At 47.9% G+C, this 23,259-nt stretch overlaps 1 protein-coding gene across 1 annotated transcript in view; it reads right to left on the bottom strand.

The window, feature by feature from the left end:
• The window catches only part of GPATCH2 (G-patch domain containing 2), a 124,522-nt gene that overhangs the window by 26,221 nt on the left and 75,042 nt on the right, over positions 1-23,259 (bottom strand). Inside the window, exons 7-8 of the mRNA XM_040430443.1 lie at positions 22,658-22,697; positions 15,105-15,169 (exon numbers count right to left, since the gene is read on the bottom strand). Coding sequence (XP_040286377.1) covers positions 15,105-15,169; positions 22,658-22,697 — 105 coding nt within the window. The remainder of the gene's footprint in view (positions 1-15,104; positions 15,170-22,657; positions 22,698-23,259) is intronic.

The following is a 23,259-nucleotide window of genomic DNA, read 5'->3' on the forward strand; positions in this document are numbered from 1 at the left end:
CAGTAAAGCTGAGAAATGGGGATCATTCTAAATTCAAGTGGTATTATACCTACTATTTGGATCAATGGAAGCTCTTAGCGCACATTTTGATCAAACTTGTGTCGGGCCCAACCACCAGGCGTCAAGGTGGCTTCCGTGGACGGGCCCCTATCACTAATATACCGCCTCTCTTGGACTTATCCAAGTCCACATTATCAGGGCAGTGAAGGAACCAGCTGCATTTGTACTTTGCTCAGAAGCCCCAGGCAGATGGGCGTGTGCTCAGTCTAAAAGAGGCGCCACCCTCAGATAAATATTACAAGAAAATTTAGACTGGCATATTCTTATTCATAATCATAGTCATGGGTGCACATCCATAAGGCAAACATAATAAATAAAAAAATGTGAGATGTGATAGGGAGAAAGCTGTAGCAGAAAAGACCTGCCCACTGAGATGTGATAGGGAGAGATCTGCAGCAGAGAGGACATGCCCCCTGAGTTGTGATAGTGAGAAAGCTGCAGAAGAAAGGGACGCCCCTGAGATGTGATAGGAAGAGAACTGCAGCAGAAAGGAATGCCCCTGAGATGTAATAGGAAAAGAATTGCAGCAGAAAGGACATGTCCCCTGAGCTGCCAGCCTGAAGAGAAACTAGCAGAATAATTTCAGTAATGAATGGAGAGATCTCTGGATCCATGTGAGGTGCAGAATTTGTTCTAAGTTTGTTAGAAGGAGACTGTCATGTCCTACGCCGAAGGTATATGGTGTATAATCTTCATTTTGTTAAATCAATCTGTTGCAGAACTTTCTAGGACTGAAAATGGGGTTGATTCTGCAGCAGGTGCATGGACTTCTACAAGCTCCACTCGAAAGGACGGGTCAGAATGGGCAGAAATGCCTGCAGCAAACCTGCAGCACACAGATATGGCCTGAAGCAGTTCCCAGAGATCCCAATGGATTTAGAAAAATTACTTTACAGGATGTCAAAGTGAAAAATTATTTTTAAATATTCTCTAAGTCTGGAAAAAAAAGTCTCTTTCCAGTGACGCAACAAGCTTCTTGCCCCACCGGTGGCCCTCTGGGCTGTGACATTCTGATCATGGCAGAGCTCTGATGCCACTACGGACAAATGGCGAGGCTCATGCACACGACCGTTGGTGTTGCAAAACACGGCTACCGGCCATGTGCTTTCAGCATTTTTTGAATGGAACATCCTGCCCTCTACAGAACAGTCCTATCCTTGTCCGTAAAAAGGACATGTTCTATTTTTTTTTTTTAAGGGGCCGCGGAACGGACATACGGACGGGTGTGCCGTCCGCGTGGTTGGCGACCCCACTGAAGTGAATGGGTCCGAATCCAACCCGCAAACAATGCGGATCAGATGTGGACAAAAAACCTGGTTGAACCTGGTTGTGTGCATGAGCCCTAAAGGAGATTTACCCTAACTCAAACCAGATCCTGGAAGACCTGCTCTTCAGCATTCCCATAGAGTTAAATGAAGAGGCACCATGCATGACCACTGCTCTATTCACGTACAGGACTCCTGTCCTTGTGAAGGGTAGAGACCCCAGCAGTCGTTGTTGTCCCCCACCCACCGATCAGATACATAGTGGATAGCTTGTTGCTTTCCCCACGTGGGGTTTCAGTGGGATTACCTCTTCCCCATCAACTCAACACTGAAGACCCGGTGAAGAGGCAGCAAACTATCCAAACTATGTGACTCTTAAAATCAGCGGGGCGAGCGACCTTTCTAATTGAAAACAGTGGCGTTTTCTCTTAAAATGTCCACTTTTCCCCAGATACTCATTGAGGATATTATACATTCTGTGAGCTCGGTGTCTGATCTCTTTCTTAATGATGTTCTGCTAGTCTGGAAAAAGCTGGCACAAAGTAGCTTCATACCACTTGCCCTTCACCCGGGGGCTCACGCTGAAATCTTAATTATTTTAAGGACACCAAATTATTTTAATAGCCATTTTTTTCTCCTAATTTCCCATTTAATTGTCTTTAGATAGAACTATACAACTTGTTAGAAATGCTCACAGTAATGCTGCCCGATTGGCAGCCAGGGGCGTCGTATCTGGCCCGCCAGCATCGGTAACATGCCACTTGCGAGAGAAAGGCGCCAGGAAGGTCTTTGACAAAACATTATTAGGAGCTACTCTCACGAGCGTACTCCCGAAGTATCATCCATCGTCATGGCCTGACTGCTGGTTTAACGGACCAGAACTCACAGCACCTTAAGCATCTTGTAGGGGCTGTATGTTACTTGCTGTGACTTATTTTATGTTTTTCCCTTTTTTTGCTGTCGTTGGCTGCCGGCATGACATCCAACCGGGGAATAAATGGAGGCAAGGCCGCACATAAGGGAGTTACGGAAACACCAAGTATGCAAGCTCGGCTGTTTCCATCACACCTTTAGTCTATCATAGGTGATCGTGCAGGCAAAGCCGCAGTACCCATATCATCATTAGGGTAGACATTCACAGTGGACTTCATTAAGGAGTTAATAAGGTTGTGGTTATCAGGCAGCGTATTTCTTATGCTGGACTGAGACTCCACAGCGCAGGTTGGCAGCATACAAGCCGTTCCTGCCCTCCTGCACTATTAATCAGATTTTTTCCAGGGCCGCTTTAAGCTCCCAGTCTGCCCCTGTTCCTACCAACCTCAAAGCTGGATTGAGACTAAGCTGACAACAGTCGCAGGTTGGCAGCAGACAGGCCGTTCCTGCCCTCCTGCACTATTAGGGCTCATTCAGACGGCCGTATGCTGCCCGCAAAAATGCGGATCAGTTCTTTTTTACGGATTAGATGCAGACCCATTCACTTCTATGGAGCCCTTTTTCTTCCTTTCCAGTGGAACATGTCCTATACTTGTCAGTGAAAATCAGGACATGGCCTCACTGAAGTCTATTGGTCTGCAAAGATGCGAAATGCAATTAGTTTTTTTTTTTTTTTGCGGGCATACAGAACTGTCCGCAAAAAAACTGATCCGCGTTTTTGCGGACAGCATACGACCGTCTGAATCAGCCCTTAATCTGATTTTTTCCAGGGCCACTTTAAGTTCCCAGTCTGCCCCTGTTCCTGCCAACCTCAAAGCTGGATTGAGACTATGCTGACAACAGTCGCAGGTTAGCAGCAGACAAGCCGTTCCCTCCTGAACTATTAATCAGATTTTGACCAAAAAATCAGCTCGGTGGGAGAACCGACGTTCCATGGCTTTAACACGTCTTTCAAGCCGCTTGTATCTTTCTACAATGGTTTTGCTCCTTTGCCCGTCCGCCACTGCAACGTCATCATTTATCATGAAACGCAACCTCAAGAGAAGCACCAAAAAATTGAAATTAATAAAACCCAGGCCAAATGAATCGAGGAGCGGCCTTCACAAGAACCAGCGCTCACCCTGCCTGAGTAATTCTAGCAAGAATTGATTATCTGCTAGTCTGCATTGAGATATCTAGATTATTGATCAGTTAGATTATGGCACTCAGACCCTCGTGAAACACAGGATTCCTGGAGGCACAGCGATAGAGCTGTTTGTAATAACATTAAGTAAGGACCACTTTGTTACTCTTGTCACCCCTCATGTAGAACACAGCAGTTACTTTTTAATTTAAAATCAATGTACTGTATGTCTGAGAGGCCGCCCGGGCCCTTCATAATAAATGAATCATTTGTCTTTGCATAGCATGACACTTTGATCAAGAGCCAAGGTGAGCGCAGGCCGTTTTTTCCCTCCTCTGATTCTATACAGTACAATGTAAACCGCACGTGAAAATATAATCAAAAGGTTATGGCGGAAATATGACAATTCTACTCTATTTAGATGGAAAACTCGCCTCCGTGGGATTCTCCTCTTTGGACAACTGGTTAGAAGGGTCCCTTGACAATCAGTTGATCAAAAAGTGTTCCCCTGCCGGAATCCCCGGCGATCAGCTGTGAGGAAACCTGAAAGCGAGTGTTCGATTTCCCTGCAGTGCCGCCACAGGAGAAACTAAGCATTACAGTGTCCATGCAAAACCATGGGTTGTCTGGGTAATGCAGAAAGGACAGGTCCTCCAGAGCGGGAAGACTGCTTTCCAATCTGGCCAACACATGAGGATCCTGAAAAAGGGGACCCCCTCTAGTGAAGGGGTGGTCCAGCCATGAAAAATACATTATTTAAAAAAATAACATTGTACTCATTTCACGATCCCCTGCCAGTCTCTACTTCCTGCGCTCTCTCAACATGGATTCTGATCAGGGGACCCCCTCTAGTAAAGGTGTTCTTAAAAAAATGTCATAATCACTTCATCAATCCCCTGCCCCTCTGGCCATAATGCTTCCTGGGTCCGGTGCCAGTCTCTGCTTCCTGCTCCCTAGCGCACTTATACTAACACTTCCTGGGGTCGATGCCTGTCTCTAGTTCCTGCTCCCTCGTGCTCTGGTTCTAATGCTTCCTGGTTTGGAAGATAGTCTCTACTTCCTGCTCTGGTCTTATCGCTTCTTGGGTCCAATGCCAGTATCTACTGCCTGCTCCCTTGCGCTCTAGTCCTAAGGCTTCCTGCGTCCGATGCCAGTCTCTACTTCCTATTCCCTCGTGCTCTGGTTCCAACGCTTCCTGGGTCTGATGCCAGTCAATGCTTCATGCTCCCTCACACTCTTTATCCTAACTTTTCCTGGGTCCGATGCCAGTCTATAGTCTGTGTTCCCTTGTGCTCTGTTCCTATAGCTTCTTTGGTCCGATGCTGGTATCTACTTCCTGTTCCCACACACTCTGGTCCTAATGCTTCCTGGGTTCAATGCCAGTCTCTACTTCCTGTTCTCTCACGCTCTGGTCCTAAGGCTTCCTGCGTCCGATGCCAGTCTCTACTTCCTGTTCTCTCACGCTCTGGTCCTAAGGCTTCTTGCGTCCGATGCCAGTCTCTACTTCCTGCTCCCTCGTGGTCTGGTCCTAAGGCTTCCTGGGTCCAATGCCAGTCTCTACTTCCTGCTCCCTTGTGGTCTGGTCCTAAGGCTTCCTGGGTCCAATGCCAGTCTCTACTTCCTGCTCCCTTGTGGTCTGGTCCTAAGGCTTCCTGGGTCCAATGCCAGTCTCTACTTCCTGCTCCCTTGCACTCTGGTCCTTATGTTTACTGGGTCTGATGCCAGTCTCTATTTCCTGCTCCCTCACACTCTGGTCCTAATGCTTCCTGGGTGCGATTACAGTCTCTACTTCCTGCTTCCTCGTGCTCTGGTCCTAAGGACCCTTTCACACGAACTATATGGATTGTGTCAGGATGCGTTCAGTGAAAGTCGCACCATTTTGCAAGCAAGTTCAGTCAGTTTTGTCTGCGACTGCGTTCAGCGTTTCAGTTGTTTCTGTTCGGGTGCAATCAGTTTTGATGTGTTTTTCACACGCGTAAAAAAAAAACCCTGAAGGTTTACAAACAACATCTCCTACCAACTATCGGTGAAAAACGCATCGCATCCGGACTGCAATGTGTTTTTTACTGAAGCCTCATTTACTTCTATGGGGCCAGGGCTCAGTGAAAAATGCAGACTACAGAACATACTGCGATTCTGACGCAACGCAGAACTAATGCACTAAAAAAAAAAAATACTCATGTGCACAGACCTATTGAAATGAATGGGTCAGGATTCAGTGCGGGTGCTATGCATTCACTTCAAGCATTGCACCCGCGTGGAAAACTCGATCGCGTGAAGGGGGCCTAATGCTTTCTGGGTGCGATGCCAGTCTCTACTTCCTGCTCCCTGGTCCTAATGCTTTCTGGGTGCGATGCCAGTCTACTTCCTGCTCCCTGGTCCTAATGCTTTCTGGGTGCAATGCCAGTCTACTTCCTGGTCCTAATGCTTTCTAGGTGCGATGCCAGTCTACTTCCTGCTCCCTGGTACTAATGCTTCCTGGCATAGATGCCAGTCTACTTCCTGCTCCTTGGTCCTAATGCTTCCTGGGTGCGATGCCAGTCTACTCCCTGCTCCTAATGCTTTCTGGGTGTGATGCCAGTCTACATCCTGCTCCCTGGTCCTAATGCTTCCTGGGTGTGATGCCAGTCTCTACGTTCTGCTGCCTCTTTACATGGACATGTCACCTCTGCTACAATCACATATCGTGTTGTGAGGAAGCAGGAAGTAGAGACCATTTACAAACACAGGCAGATTCATTGTTTCGGGGGGTTTCTGAGCAGTGGGTTACGGAATTAAACCGCTAGTCGCTTTCCAAGGAATCAGAGACTGTAGGTGATCTAAGGTCACTACGCTGCTCCTCTGTAGCTGCCATCGCTGAAGAGCTGCTGCCTGGGCGTACGGGGGGGAACCAGCGGCAGCTTCAGGCTCCAGCAGTGAAAGCAAAGCATGCAAACTGAATACAACCCTAGTGTCATCGTGTCGGTAACCCGAGTCTGCTGAGCACACTACACTGCAGAATACGGTATATCTGAACCCTCCTGTATCCTGCAGCCGAGGGTCGAGATTCCATAAAGTAACGATGTACGAGGAAGCTGCTATTCTAGTCCCTAATCGTAGAGCTAGACATTGGTGGACCCCCCCGACCATCCAATGCAACATCTAGTTCCAAAATCATAAACATTAACCCCTTAAGGACTGAGCCTATCGATGCATTTTTCAGCGGCACTGTTTTAGGATACATATAACTAAATTTGCCCATGGATGTGGCCGTCTGTACTGCAGATCCGTTCTGTTCAAGCAAAGGGTAGAGTCCTAGTACCAGGCACTCCGCGGACTCTTAAAAGGGGTATTCTGGTTCTAACACGTTATCCCCTATCCACAGTGATGGCTAACCTCCGGCACTCCAGCTGTGGTGAAACTACCACTCCCAGCATGCTCCATTCATCTCTATGGAGGGATAGCCGCGTCCTGTGCCCGTGCAGTGAGTATTCCTTATACTCTACGGGGAAACGGGAAGTATTTTAATCCATTAACTCCTGCTCTGCCTCACGGTTCCCCCAGGCAAGCCTGTATTAGAGCAGGGGCGTGACGGCCAACAATACAGTAACGTGTTCGGACGCTGCGTGGCCACCTTGCCCGAGAATCTTGGCCGGAGACGAGCCGGTGACGGGGACGTGAGTAAACAGTGTCAACTGGAATCATTTTTTTTCCAGAAGAAGACAACAGCAATCTGTCGCCCCACTTTATTCGTTTGGATAGCGAGACTTTGGAGAGGATTAAGCCTAGTTAAAGCTGCCCTCTGGACAAGAAGCGTTTCCTAGCAGACCCAGACAAGCTCGCGAAGCAAACAGATGTGACTATGGTCCCTGGCGTTTGGCAAGAGCGCTCATTGTCAATAAGAAAAATATAAGCCTGGACAGGGGGATCAGCTGCGCGACGGTGGAGCAGGCCTGCAAGTGTCAAAACCGCAGCGAGCGAGCTGGCAGCGGGAGGCAGAAGGGTTACTGGAGCCAGTGCCATGTGATGTGCCACCACAGAGCCAAGAATCTGCCCATTAATTACTGAGCCTGGTAAAGGGGGGGCCGAGGAGATAATACAGCACATGGAAGGACGCTATTCCATCATACGCCCCGGACCAGAAATCCTGTTTATTAAATGATTGGGAGAAATTCAGAATGTCCGAGTCAGGGGGTAGTCCACTGACCCATTCACGTCTACGCAGCCATGCGCTCGTCCGTAATTGCTTCCGCGCAGTCTAGAACATGTCCTGTTCCGGTCCGCATTGCCCTTTCCATTGATGGGAGGGAGAAAAATACAGAATGCACATGGAAGGTGTCCGTATTTTGCAGACTAGTCGTTTGCGGACCGGAATATGGATGGGGCTGTGTGTGTGCGAGGCCTCCATGTGTGCAGTCTGCAAACCACAGATACCGACCGTGTGCGTCCCGCATGTTCCCGTTCAGCCCTATTGTAAAAATGCTGATCCTTGTCCGCAAAACTGACAGGAATAGGGCACGTTCTATTGTTTTGTTTTCTGCAAGAGGGACGTACGAACGCACAGGTGCGGAAGGCACACAGAAGACCCATCCGCGTGTTGTTCGCATTTTTTGAGGCCCCATAGAAATAAATGGGTGCGATCCGAAAAAAAAAAAAAAGGTGTAGGATGCGGACTGTAATTACGGAGAAAAAAAAATGATGAGGTTACACAGACAAACATTTCTTTTTGCAAATTGCAAAATTTATACTCGAGAGGACACAATACTAATTTTTGAAAGCAATTCGGATTTTTAACGCTTATTAAGGACCTTCCCCATCCCCCCAGCTTTGATAGGGAGAGAGATGCTGCAAAAATGACACCTCCCCCAAGCTGTGATAGGGAGAGAGGTGCAGCAGAAAGGACCTGCCCCCTGATCTATCATAGGGAGAGAGCTGCAGCAGAAAGGACACATCCTCTAAGCTGCGATGGAAATATTTAGCAGAAAGGACACACCCCTGAGCTGTGATGGGGAGAGAGGTGCAGCAGAAAGGACCTGCCCCCAGATCTATCATAGGGAGAGAGCTGCAGCAGAAAGGACACACCCCCAGAGCTACCAGACTGAACTAATGGGGAGATCTGTGGATCCAGGTGAGGTACGGGGCTGGTTCTAGCTTTGTTCGAAGAGGTTGTCATGTATAATACGGTGTCTGATTCTCATTGAGTACTTCACTTATGGGACATCCTCTGTATGATACAAGGAAAGGAAAAATCTTGCTAACATGTGTCAACGTCTCACAGTGCAAAACCAAAGAGGCCTGGAGGGATAAGACCCCCACACGCTGCCTTAAAGGGGTAGTCTACGTTCTGCCACAGATTGGAATACCCGTCTTATGCGGCAGCCATCATGAGCCGGCTGTGCTACGCTGTTTCTGCAACTCCTGCCGCACGAGATGGGTTTTACAGCTTTAAGGACATCTGTATAGTCCATGCCCAGTGGCAATCTCTGGCCTCCAGGTATTAAAGGGGTATCCTGATTACACAAAAAGAAAAGAACACCAGCATTGAACCTGACAGCATGATACAAGTCCGATAATGAAGTTCTGACCCGCTCCTTCCCCTCCCAGCTGGAATGTCACAGATCCAAGCCTGCTTGAGGCCCTGCTGGAGACATTACTGACATCGTGTCTGCACCGTCCTCAGAGGCAAGTCACCGACAGGAGGAAACTGAAGCCACCTCATCTCTATACACACACAGAGGAGCTGAGATTGTCAGATGCAGCAGAGCTGATTTAGTCGTTTTGGCCATAGACTCTGTACACATCAAACCTGAGCCCTCGGTCAGACATCATGTACTTGTCAGGGGCATTGCCTCATGTACTCTGATGCAGACGGTATATGTCGCCCCCCTGTCTCCCATTGAAAAATAAATTCTGCATGATAAACTAATTTTGCAGGATGCCTCTGCATTAAAAAATAGAAGAAGGTTTACCACTGTGTACACTGACCTGACCGATGACACAGCAAACATAGGACTGAAAGACCATGTGGACGGCGCCCAAGATAAACCTGCTGCATTCGATGATCTCTGAACGCCAGTTCTTTACCGGTTACACCGACCACTAGCGTGTATGTAAATACATATGAAATTGCAACGCGTTTCAGACCGTGCAAGCTTTAGGCTACTTTTACATCTGCGTATCCCTTTCCGGTTTTGAGATCCGGCAGAAGATCTCAAAACGGGAGGAAAACGCATCCGTTTGAATTAATACAACTAGCAGCATCCGTTGCAGAACAGATCCGGAAAATGAGCATGCTGGACCCGTCATCACATACCACTGTAAGTCAGTGGGCGCTGGATCCGTTTTTTGTTTTTTTTTCGAGTCCACAAAAAACAGATCCGGCACCATTGACTTACATGGTTTTTTGATAGCCGTTCATTCAGTTTCCCATGCCGCACACAAGAAAAACGCTGCTTACAGCGGTTTTCTGACCGGCATGGGAAAGTTTTGTTCCCATAGGATGATGAATGGAGACAAAACGGAAACGTTCGCCTTCCGATTTTGAGATCCCATGACGGATCTGGAAAGGCAGATGTGAAAGTAGCTGTATCTGTGCTGGAGGATAACTTCAGCTCTGCTACATCTGCATGTGACCCGTGTAAGGGTGCCACACGTAAGACCTGCCTGTGTAACCGTCAGGCGTCTTTCGTCCTGGTAGGCGCCTGTGCTTCTCCGGGGACTGGCGGACTGTTAATGTCCCCCACGACAGCCCGAATCTCTTGGCACTGCCGCGCGCTGTCCTTACGAAGGATAATGCATTGTTTTCTTCTCCCCTCTAATTAGTTATTTAAACATATGTTCAGCATTTAACTCTAAATGTTTGCTTTTTCCCTAAGCTCGGAGACAGCTGTCCAAGGCTCGAATGCCAGAAACATTAAAATATCAACATCTGTCGAATTATGGAAATTTACTGGAATATAATTGAGCGCAAGTTGGGATTGATCGGCTCCGAATTCTGCACTGAAACACCCGGCCAGCACCCTAAGTGCAGGTCAGGGTGAGAGGAGTGGGATACATAGTATAGAAGGCATTCCATCGACGCGTTTCAGGCCGCAAAATAAGAGGACCTTCCGCGTGCAGCCCGGACACGCGGATCCGTAAAGAAATACCAGTGTGTGCACGACCTCAAAGAAATGAATGGGTCAGCCTGAAAAAAAACAAAAGGGGGTAGGCATTCAAATTCTTCACCCCTGCCCGGCAAATCCACCAGCAAAATAGAAGCTGCCGTTTATGGCACGTGGGGCAGCGGGCACAATATGGCAAAGCTTCAAAAAGTTATTTTACAGAGTAAAAAAAAATAAAAAAAAACATGGCAACAGCGCCACACCAGTCTGCAGGTCATGTGTGGCATTGCAGCCTCGTTTATAAGCTGTGGCACTGTTTTTGCAGTCCTGTACACCCCCCTTCGGCTGCCTCCGTGTACATGAGTGCGTTAAAGGGGTATTGCCAACAGGACAGGGTATGAAGGTCTGAACGTTACACATCCTAGAGGCGGGACCGGCCTCGATCTCCACAACAGAGGTTCCCCGCATCCTTCTAACGAGCTTAAAGGCGTGGAGAGGACCCCTTTAAGAAACTGTTGGCGGATGAGATGGCGCCCGCTAGTTTTAATAAAATACCTTCATTTAGGGACCTGAAGAAAGGACCAACTCGATCCTCGCGGTTGTGGACTAGACGGACAGAAGCACGCTGCCGTCCCAGATTTCACATCGTACGCACAAGAGGACGGAAAGCGATGCAAATGGCGCTCTACGAGCTGGCCGGCGGGCTCCGCATCCCTAACCGTACATCCATTTACCTGATGTTCAATCTCCTCGTCCCAATATATTAGCAGCTGCTCAAAAATGGCGTAATTAATGGTTTAATTTATTTTTGGCAAAGTGGAAGCGGTGACAAATAGTTATGTATCGAGAGCAAATTAGGACGCTTTCCCAAATAGCAGATGACAAGGGGGGGGGGGGGAGCGAAATCTCTTTAGGAATGAAAACTGTGGCAAGTGCGTATTCAGACCTTGAGGTTCGCAGCGAGAAAGTCACAGCGGAGAAGACGTTAGAAGTAGAATGGTCTGGGATCGCGCAGACACAACCTAATGTACCGCCATATGCCTCGCTGCGTGCTCCATTTGTAAGCATGCCTCGTCCTCATTTTAGAGGTACATTCACACGACCGCGTGTAATCCTTTCCGTTTTGCGGTCCGCAAATAACGGAACCGTGTGTCCGCATTTTGCGGACAAAATGACTTACGTTTGTGTCCTGTAGGTCTTCCGTTTTTTACCGTCCGCAAAAAATGGAAGGAAAAAAAAAAAAAAAGAGAGAGAGAAAAAAGAATATTTAAAAATACTGAAACGGATCCGCAAAAAACGGATGACATACGGAAACCATTCCGTAGGTCATCCGCAATTTGCGGATTCATTGACTTGAATGGGGCTGCGGACCGATCTGTGCGGATAATAGTAGGACAAGCTACATATTTTTGCGGATTAGAAACGCGGAAAAACACGGATGCGGACAACATACCGAACGTTGTCCGCACATTTTATTCACTTATAGAAATGAATAGATCCGCATCTATTCCGCAAAATGCGGAACGGAGGCGGATAAAATTATACGGTCGTGTGAATGTACCTATCGGTCTATAGGCTCCATCCAAAGCAGCATTATGGCGGTAAGATATATCTCTAATATGGCACCGTATGGCGTGATTATGCTGACCCATAGGCAACGCCGTGTGCCACCGTACCGCCTCCATGCACACGTTTCTGAGCCCCATAGAGGCAGGTTTTTAACCCCTTCCTATGCACATGTTAATTAAGGAGGACCTGTCCCCTCTCCTGACATTTCAGTAATTACTCGCATTCCCCATGTAATAGCATCAGATGTTGTAACTGTTGTGCCGTCTCTCCATTATACCTGCTAGGGAAGTTTATGAATAAATTGCCGGCAGTCTACATTAAAGGTCCAGCTGGGTGTTACCAGTTGGGGGGGTGTCCCTACAGGGTCTGGCACTATCCAATCAGAGCTGCCAGAGTCAGACTGTGAAGGGACACGACCCCAACGGGTAACACTCAGAGAGACCTTTATTGCAAACGGCTAACAATTCTAGGAGGAATAATAGAGGAATGCCACAACATAACATTATCCGAAAAGATGCTCTGGAATTCTTATTACACGGGGGATGCAAGTAGTTGTTAAGACGGACATGTCAGGGGAGGTGACGGGTCCTTTTTTTAATGAGCTAAAGCCCCAATGTTAATAAGACCCCAATAAGATCTCAGATTAGACCCCAATGTGAATGACCCCCAATCAGACCTCAATGTAATACCCACGCGTAATACTCAAATGGAAAAGGGACAGGCAACTTAGTGTGCGACTCTCTCTAATAATTTTCATTCGGGTAGATTCGATCTGTTCCTGGATCCATTTTTTATTTTTTATTTCAGCAAAATCGCACCAAAAACAAAATTCCCTCATATCTCTGATATATATTATATCGAAAGGCCCCTCCCCAAATAGAAAGGGCACACCTCTCCGAACCCACACATACCAGTGTTAGGTCTCATGCACACGACCGTTTTTTGGGTCCGCATCCGTGAGCTGTCCGCATCCGTTGCTCCGTTCCGAGGCCCCGCAAAAAAAATATATATAGCATGTCCTATTCTTGTCCGTTTTGCGGACAAGAATAGGCATGTCTACAATGGGCCGCCCGTTCCGTAAATTGCGGAAGGCACACGGGCGGCATCCATTTTTTGCGGATCCGCGGTTTGCGGACCGCAAAAAACGGCACGGTCGTGTGCATGTCGCCTTAGGCTGAGTTCACACTTCAGTTATTTGGTCAGCGATTGTGGACGCACAGAACAGGAGCAGATCTTTCCGTTCTCCACTCCTGGTTTTGGTTCACAGGACGTAAGGGCTCCGTGCCCGTGCTGCGGACTGAGAATAGCGGTCCGCAATGCACAGGCCCTCGGCCGGGGCAATCCCCTATTGCGGTGCAAAGCCATTGACTTGAATTGGTCCGCAATACGCACAATACAGCAGAAGATAGGACATGTCCTTTCGTTGGCGGTGCGGAGGCATGGACCCCACAGCCCGCAGTAGTGCTTCCGTTCCGTGCCTCCACTTGATCGCGATACACGGGGTTCGCCCATGGACAGCGCGTATTCTCTATCCCCACAGGAGGAGCTAAACGAAGAATCTCTGGGGGTCCGATCCTCACCCCTGAGACCCCCATGTGACTGGAGTGGTAGCGCACATGTCTTATGACCACTACTCCATTCACACAGGGCAGTTAGACCCCAGTTCTCGTGATCTGTGGGGGTCCCAGTGGTCGGACCCCCAGAGATCGTACATTTATTACCTCCTGCTTGTGCTGAACGCATCCTCTGCAGGTAGGCGACTGCGCCTTTCAGAAATCAATGGATTTGCAATGGCGAGGATTCAATTGGGAAACATCAGACCTTGACCAGATAAGACGTCTTGATGAATGTCACATTTTCCTCGACGCACTTTCTAATATGACTATGAAGGAAAATATGGTCGATAGCCCAATCCCGCTCCCCTTGGCAAAGGTCAGGAATGTGCCTTCAGTTTAACCATTTCTGCTCCTGGGGATGCAGCTGAGAACACTGTGCCGCCACTGACAGCGCCCAGGGGGCGTTCTCTGTACATGGCTTTCACAACCTCCGCTTGCTGTCACTCACTATGCGCTAATCATCTAAATAGGTCGACGTGTGCTGCTTCATTGCATAATATATTTTTATAAGGGTTTTACTGCAACAAAGCTCCAAACCCTCTGCTGCCCTTCACACAGCCAGATACATAGGATACAAATTTAGCTGCCTTCTGCCACCACTAGGGGGAGCCCACGTCATGCAGATCTAAAGGGCTCTTTCGGCAATGAGATCTGCTGGAACATGCTCTTGAATGGAGCAGGAAGCACAGCGCCATTCAAACTGTAGTGGTCGTGCCTGGTTACTGCTGCTCAGGCCCTATTCACTTCAATGAGAGCTGAGCTGCAGTAACCCGACCTGGCCACTAGACTTTGAATGGCGCTGTGCTCCCTGCTCCATTCAAGATCTAGTTCCAGCAGATCTCATTGCTGATTGGACCCTCACTGATCGAATATTAATGACCTATCCTGAGGTCATCAATATCAGGAGCCTGGAAAATCCCTTTAAATTTCCGATAAACCTCTTTAAATAGCGACTAATGAACTGGAGCGGACCATGTCCTGTAGGTCATAGTAAATTCTATGGCCACCTTATCTTAGAACCCTACGTTGTGTCATTCCTATGTTATTCCTCCTCCAAACGTATAAATACATTGACAACTGGGTGTCACCAGTAAGGGGTGTGCACAATGTCCGCCGGACCAATCAGTGCTGACAATACCCGAGTGTGTAGTAGTGACACACCCCTTTGACAAGGGGAATGGTAATAACCAGTTGTCAATTTATTCTTAATTTCCAGGAGGAATAATAGAGGGGCGACACAATACAGAGCTCTGTGAAAACAGGATGGTCAGCTGACAGGTCCTCTTTATAGATTAGCCAGAATTCTCTACGTTTCTTAGCGCCCCCGCCCCCCCACCACCACTGAAATTAATTAGCGTAGAATTTTCCAACTATTTAGAAAAAAAATAAAAACTTAAGGAAGACTTAAAGGGGAAGTAACAATGCGCTACGGCTCTGGATGTGTGTGGCACCTCACCTGCTGGCTGTTTTCACCGAACAGTTTTTCTTGTGTCCTCGATCTGAACGAGCATCTCGTAAAAGCTAAAAAGAGAAGAAGTAAAAAAAAAAGTTGAAAATCCAAAAGATACAATTATCTGAAGGTAGAACCAAACGCTGCAAAGGTAGAAACCTCAAATATGGGGCAAAGTAGCTTTTAGTCTGCTATGTGCTGACGTGGGGATAGAGACTAGAGACTGTCCCACGAAAAATATTCAACACTTTTGAAACCAGCACCTGGATCTGAATACTTCTGTAATAATAAAAAAGTTACCGCCACCAAGTTATTTAAATAAAATGTGTCTGTATAGCGCAATCTCCTGAATGTTTTTTTTTTTTTTTTTACTTTATTTCTCTATCCACCTTGCTGAGGTGGTCGCACATGCCTATTTCCATCCTTCAACTGCCACCAGCCATACCTACTATTAGAAGCTGTTAAAGTTGCAGGAAGAGAGCAGCAGCAGCAGAAAGGACACACCCTCTGAGCTGTGAGAGAGCAGCAGCAGAAAGGACACACCCTCTGAGCTGTGAGAAAGAGAGAGCTGTAGCAGAAAGGACACACCCTCTGAGCTGTGAGAGAGAGCAGCAGCAGAAAGGACACACCCTCTGAGCTGTGAGAGAGAGCTGTAGCAGAAAGGGCCCACCCTCTGAGCTGTGAGAGAGAGAGAGAGAGCAGCAGCAGAAAGGGCACACCCTCTGTGCTGTGAGAGAGAGATAGCTGTAGCAGAAAGGGCACACCCTCTGAGCAGTGAGAGAGAGCAGCAGAAAGGGAACACCCTCTGAGCTGTGAGAGAGCTGCAGCAGAAAGGGAACACCCTCTGAGCTGTGAGAAAGAGAGAGCAGCAGCAGAAAGGGCACACCCTCTGAGCTGTGTGTGTGAGAGAGAGAAATGCAGCAGAAAGAACACACCCTCTGAGCTGTGAGAGAGAGATGCAGAAGAAAGGACACATCCCAGAGCTGTGATAAGGAGAGAGCTGCAACAGAAAGAACACGCCCCCTGAGGTGTGATAGTGAGAAAACTGCAGCTGAAATGACGTGCCGCCTGAGCTATGACAGAAAAAGAGCTGTAGCAGAAAGGACATCCCCCTGAGCTGTGATAGGAAGAGAACTGCAGCAGAAAAGGACATCCCCCTGAGCTGTGATAGGAAGAGAACTGCAGCAGAAAAGGACACGCCCCCTGAGCTACCAGCATAAAGAAAATCTAGCAATGTAATGGAGCAATGTGGAGGTCTCTGAATGTGAGGCACAGGACTGGTTCTAGCTTTTTACGGATCCGGCAATCTGTATGCAAACGGATGCCATTTGTAGATGGATGCGGATCAGTCTCACAAATGCATTGCAATACTAGATCCGTCTCTCGGGTGGTCATCCGGAAAAACGGATCCGGTATTTATCTTTTTCACATTTTTAAAGGTCTGCGCATGCGCAGACCGCAAAACCAGATCCTTTTTTCCGGAACACTTAATGCATTTCAATGCAAAATAATGCCGGATCCGGCATGTGTTCCGAAATTCTGGTGAGAATTCTGGACGCATGCTGCGGCATTTTCTCCGTCTAAAAACCGTACAGTGACTGAACTGAAGACATCCTGGTGCGTCCTGAACGGATTTGTCTCCATTCAGAAAGCACTAGGATAAAACTGATCAGTTCTTTTCCGGTATTGAGCCCCTAGGACGGAACTCTATGCCGGAAAAGAAAAAGGCTAGTGTGAAAGTGCCCTTAGAAAGAGATCGTCATGTCCTATATGATGTCCGATTTTCATTTTTACATTAATCACCCCTTTAATATACCGGTAAATTTCCTCTTCTATCATTTGTACTGATTGTGAAAATTTGACCCCTTTGGACGTTAACCTGACCCCATCCGCTGAGACTCTCCCAAAACAGCGAACAAGTGGGAGGGGCTTCATCAAATATGCATCAAAGTCGGTGTTCCTCTTTCCCGGAGGACTGGAGGTGGGTCTTAAAGGGATCCTTATCTCCAGCCCAGGAGCATCTAAGGACAATTGCTAGACATTATATACATACGGTATCTATACACTGATCACAGCGACCGCTTTAATTTGAGACGATCAATGGATTTTCGGAAAACTTCTCATGTCAGCCATGAAGACGTGGCTCCAGCAGGGGGCGCTTTTCACACTTGATATATTCTAATGTGTTGTGGAGGACAAATAGTTTTGCATTCACAGTAAGAAAAGCCAAAATATTCCAACGCCTCATCGTAAAGACATGCTGACATACAGATGACATGTAGATGGAGCGCTCCTCTCCGCAGACGGCGCGCTTATCAGTCTCCAATATCTGGAGGAGACGGAGCTCCTGGTGATGGGATCCGGTGTCACATTGGACAGCGTCGTAGTCAATCTCACATTCAAGGACACTGCAGTCTGTACAACTTTCCAGGGACTTCCGAGGTGAAAAGCTAACATTTCAATTTTTTTAAAAAAAATTTCAAAAACAGAATTGTCCAAGAGAAACTTTGGTGAAAACCTCGAAAGGCTGAAGATTTTTTTCTCTGGATTTGGGGGCAGAAAATCGGCAGTGGAATACGGAAGGAGCAGAGCGGATAAGGTTTTAACAATCCGCAGCATTTAAATTCATGTTGCAGATTTTTATTTTTGAGGAAGTCAAAAACTGCAAAAAAAACAAAAAAAAAACAATCGAAGTGGATTTTGCTGTGGATTACCCAAGGAGATGCAGCGGAATCTGAAAGTCCTAAACTCACCTATGCTGGCACTTTCATGCCTGTCCCCTGCTGGTCTACATATAACCCAGCCTCCTATGATGACATCGCATCCCATGTGACCGTTGCAGCAGCCATGTTGTACAGAAAACGGACCAGGGGAGGGGAGTATAGCAGGTTTTTAGCTGCACACTCTGCATGGAAATCACTGGCAACGTCTGCAGATTTCCTTAAAAACGCTTGCAGGTTTGCGGTGGAAATTTTCCAAACCAAATCCGCTACATGTGAACGGACCCTTAGACTCGCTCTTACAGCGGAAGTCTTTTATTTAAATATGGGGCCCGGTCTGGAGCGCGGCAAGCCTCCATAGCTGCAAGATTTCTGCCGTTTCAAACAGCAGCAGCCCAGGACTAATGTCTTCGATCGGCAATAATGCTCATCGCAGACCATTTAACCCTTCAAGTTCAGATGTTGTGGTTAAAGGTGACTATGGCATCTGAAGGCTGAAAAAAATGGAAGTGCGAGTGGCTCCCTCAGGCAGCGATAAGGGGACCCGTGTATTTGCTCTGAAGAAACCCAGCATATCAAAAGGTGTAGTTCCTATAGAAGCCTGCAGGTGGCAGGGCTCCATAGCATAACAGCACATAGGGCTTACAATGAAGTGCTATTGCAATCTGAAGATCGCATATTGTAGCCTCCTAGGGGGCTAAAATAAATAAGCAAAAAAAAAAAATTTTTAAAAAATTAAATATGAAAAAATATATTTAAAAAATTCTAAATTACCCCCATAGGCATCTCTGCGTCTCTAAATGCCCCCACAATTAAAATATAAATGTATTCATCCTCCACGTCGCGCCGACGACGTGGGGGGCGAGCCAATAGCAGGCCGCGACGGGGACGAGCCTCCCTAGCATCACAGGGGACAGGGCAAGTATGATCTATAGGAGAGGCCTGAGCATTGTGGGGGGGTATTTTTAGAATAGGATAAGCCCTTCAAAGTTTTTTATATTTTGATTTAAAGGGGCGCTGGCTTGGCAAGCTCCGACAGTCCTATAGAAGTGAATGGAGCAGTGGTCGCACTTGTGCAGCTTGCTCTCCATTCATTTCTATGTGACTTCCAAATATACCTGGGCACGCTTTATCCCCTATTTACAGAACTCTCATGGAAGTGAATGGAGAGTAAACTGCATGTGGAACCTGCACTCCCCGAATTTTGTGGTGGCCATTATGACACATAATAGGCAGGATTTAGTGTTAGGTTCCCGTCTTATAGAGATCGCCTTGACGTTTGGCAGACGGGCCCAAATAATTGTGTACAAAATGTATTTGCCAAGAATCTCAAATTTGTAAAATAAGCGTAGCATTATTACCAGTATGTTTTCTATAATTATGGCATTATTGTACTTTATTTGTGTTTGTGCTGTTGTATTGTCTTTTTTTCTTAGTGAGGCGGTTAAGGCAGACAGAGATGGTGAGCTTAGATGGGAGGTGATAGCCGACAGACGGAGAGCGCTCCACTCTGCCCCTGCGAGGCTCTGCTCGCTACACATTATACCATAGACCCGTCAAATGAGACGCCCGACACCTTTATCTTAGATGTGATGAAGGATTGCCCGTCCACTCTCGGAATTTAAAACACTACAAAATGTCATGTATGAATATACAAACAATAATGGGCTGATTTATGAGAATACACTGCTCTCCGCTGGTCAGGAATACAAAGGACACGCTGGTCTGGAAATGCTGCACGCTCCAGACCCCGAGCAGCTGACCGGGTCCCCGTCTGCCACATCAAGGCTGAGCTCTTCAGAGCCGTATCTGCAGCGTCTGTGCCTTTCTTTAGAATTTTTTGTGAAAAGCGGAAATATAAAATTTTCTTCTGCATAATATGAGAATATGAGAAAACGCATCTGTCCATCCACTTCTGTCTATCGTCCTGCAAGGATGACGGCAAAAACCCTCATGAGGTTGAAGCCAATTTTCCTCATTTTGAAGGAAAAAAAATTCCTTCCCGACTTCAATCAGAATAAGGGCCCTTGCACACGACTGTATGCCCTCCGAAACATATGGTCTATGAGTGGGCCATTGATCGTGCGCACGGGTGCGCACAGCACCATAGATTACAACGATGCTGTACACGTCGGGCCGCCCACGGGGCTATTGACCCGCACTCATATGATCTTACGTGCACAGCATCATAGTAATCTATGATGCTGTGCACTCCCGCGTGCCACGACCAATGCCGTATGTCTCTGAGGGCATACGGTCGTGTGCAAGGGCCCTAACTCCCTGGATCAACGACCCAGAAATACATCCAGGCCCCTCTTGGACTTTTTTTTTTGTGAATTCACCGTCATTACCTCCTCAGGCAGAGAGCTCCATAGTCTCACTGCTCTTCCCGTAAAGAATCCTCTTTTATATTGGTGCAGTAACCTTCTTTCCTACAGACGAAGAGGATGATCCCTCGTCACTGTCGCAGTCCTGGGTTTTCTTACAGTGTAAAGAGTTTTCAAAAAAAGTTTGCATAATGGCTGTGCTTCTTTGTACAATCATAAGGAAGAGGTTTTTTTTGGGCTTCCTAATGTATTTTTCAGCCATATTTCAGCTGCACCGCTAGATGCATTTCACTCAGAAGCAGGGGGAATAACCCTTTTGTGGAATCTGCCAGCACTGTACTGCTGTGACGTCCTTTCCCTCATTATACATTTTTCAGCTCTGGAGCTCACAGAACAAACAAGGAGGGGGGAATCACACTTACAGACACACAAGACTCTGTTCTTTTATACGGCTCAGGATCTCAGCTTGCTCTCACACGGCCCCCATTTGAAGTGAACATTTCAGTGAACTCCCCATCACCACCTCCTCAGGCAGAGAGTTCCATAGTCTCACTGCTCTTACCGTAAAGAATCCTCTTCTATGTTTGTGTACAAACCTTCTTTCCTCCAGACGCAGAGGATGTCCCCTGATACGCCCCCCATTTCCTGTGAGCCGTCTTCTGACTCTCTGTTACCAGTGGCCATGACTAAACAGCTTTTTTTCAGGTGGATACAGGCAGAATTTTTAAATGAAGTGATTTAGAAATCTGCTAGTTACACCATTCTCTATTAAAGGAGATGACATTTTGTTAAAGTACAGTGACCCTTTAAGAATTGATCATTTTTCACTGCTAGGGTGGCCATACGTATTAGCCAAACCTCAATCGCACCTTCTGATAGGACGGAACGGGACTGGCCGACCACTTAATGTGTATTGTGGTGTTCCAACTCCAATGAGCGCAGATGTCTAGGGAAAGAAGCGGCGAGCATATTGAATTTCCACATGCTCAATCCTTTGTTATTGCTTATTCCCCTCTGTCTACTGAGAGCACATGCATGCTCGGCTGTGTATGACGGGTTTGGAAGCTATGTAAGGTTTATTGCATCTTTACGCTACCTCCGGTACACATCCATTAAAAGGAACATGATGGCACTGCGGGGGGTGGGAACCTGATGGTACTGCGGGGGGGGGGGGGGGAACCTGATGGCACTGCGGGGGGGGAACCTGAAGGCACTGCGGGGGGGAACCTGATGGCACTGCGGGGGGGAACCTGATGGCACTGCGGGGGGGAACCTGATGGCACTGCGGGGGGGAACCTGATGGCACTGCGGGGGGGAACCTGATGGCACTGCGGGGGGGAACCTGATGGCACTGCGGGGGGGAACCTGATGGCACTGCGGGGGGGAACCTGATGGCACTGCGGGGGGGAACCTGATGGCACTGCGGGGGGGGGGGACCTGATGGCACTGCGGGGGGGGAACCTGATGGCACTGCGGGGGGGGGAACCTGATGGCACTGCGGGGGGGAACCTGATGGCACTGCGGGGGGGAACCTGATGGCACTGCGGGGGGGAACCTGATGGCACTGCGGGGGGGAACCTGATGGCACTGCGGGGGGGAACCTGATGGCACTGCGGGGGGGAACCTGATGGCACTGCGGGGGGGAACCTGATGGCACTGCGGGGGGGAACCTGATGGCACTGCGGGGGGGAACCTGATGGCACTGCGGGGGGGAACCTGATGGCACTGCGGGGGGGAACCTGATGGCACTGCGGGGGGGAACCTGATGGCACAGGAGGGGGGCAGCTGATGGCACAGGAGGGGGGCAGCTGATGGCACAGGAGGGGGGCAGCTGAAGGCATGAGGGGAGGCTGATGGCACGAGGGGGGGGGGGGCTGATGGCACGAGGGGGGGGGGCTGATGGCACGAGGGGGGGGGGGGGCCTGAGGAGTTTTTATAAAGAAAAACGTTCTTTTAATTCGTTTTTTGTTATTAGATTACTCGATTAATCGTTGGAATAATCAATAGAATACTCGATTACAAAAACAGTCGATAGCTGCAGCCCCAGTGATGCTAGGGAGGCTCATCCCCGTCACCGCCTGCCATTGGCTGCTCCCCCGCCCCCCCTTCCGACAACAGATGTTTTCATCTGCGCATGGAGAGAAGCAGCTGCGGCGGTGCGGGGCAGGGAGTGGGGAGCCAGGTAAGTATATTCAGTGTGATGAGTTCGGGCGTATGGGGGCATTTTTTAGTCTCGGATAACCCCTTTAAATCCACTTCTGACTTTGGCTTAAGCAACTGCACCAAAAACTGCTTGTGTGATTCCAGTTTAAACAGTATCATCCAGGGGTGGTCCCTATGAGCCGTAGGAACCCGTTCAGATGCCCTGTTATCTCCTGAGACCCTGCAGACCCCTTTAAAATATATATATATATATATATATAATAAATATATATCTCACAGCGTGGACTTCTACGAACTTAAACCTACAGCGAAACAGTAAGTAGTCAGACTGCTTTATGGCTGCACTCACCGGACTGTGATCCTTTCTTGTTCCGGGACTAAACCAATGGCTGAAAAACAGAAGGAAAAAAAAAAACATGTAAATCTATATATGCAAAATGATGGTACATCATCATAATCTTAGGAAAAGCCAGCAAAAAAATTGAATCTGAAATGTCTTTAAGGCAATTGTCACCTCCCTTCCCTGTTGGATCAAACAAATGATATTACTCAGTAGGGGGCGACACTGAACACAGGAGGAGCTCCTCGCTGTATGTATGCGTCTCTTCGATGCCTGGACATCTGTAGAGATGAGACCGCCCGATCACTGGGGAATATTTTGTCTTAAGTTTTTTTTTTTGCACAAGATTAACAAAAGTTCACATTTTAAGAGAGCTCAGAACGAGGGAAGATTGAAGCACTTGTCGCCCTTAGCCGCATATATTGGATTTGCAATCATGTAAAAGCGCAGCCTCGTGACTAACAGGTATTGAATTTGTAATAAAGTAAAAACATCCAGGGGACAGATAACGGCTGCGTAATACTTCAAGACATATATAAGACGTAGGGTATGGCAGGAGATGGCGGTGTAACCGGATGTACGGTAGAAAATGGAGGTCTAATCTGATGTAT

The sequence above is a fragment of the Bufo bufo genome, chromosome 4, assembly GCF_905171765.1.
Source record: "Bufo bufo chromosome 4, aBufBuf1.1, whole genome shotgun sequence".
Taxonomy (NCBI): domain Eukaryota; kingdom Metazoa; phylum Chordata; class Amphibia; order Anura; family Bufonidae; genus Bufo; species Bufo bufo.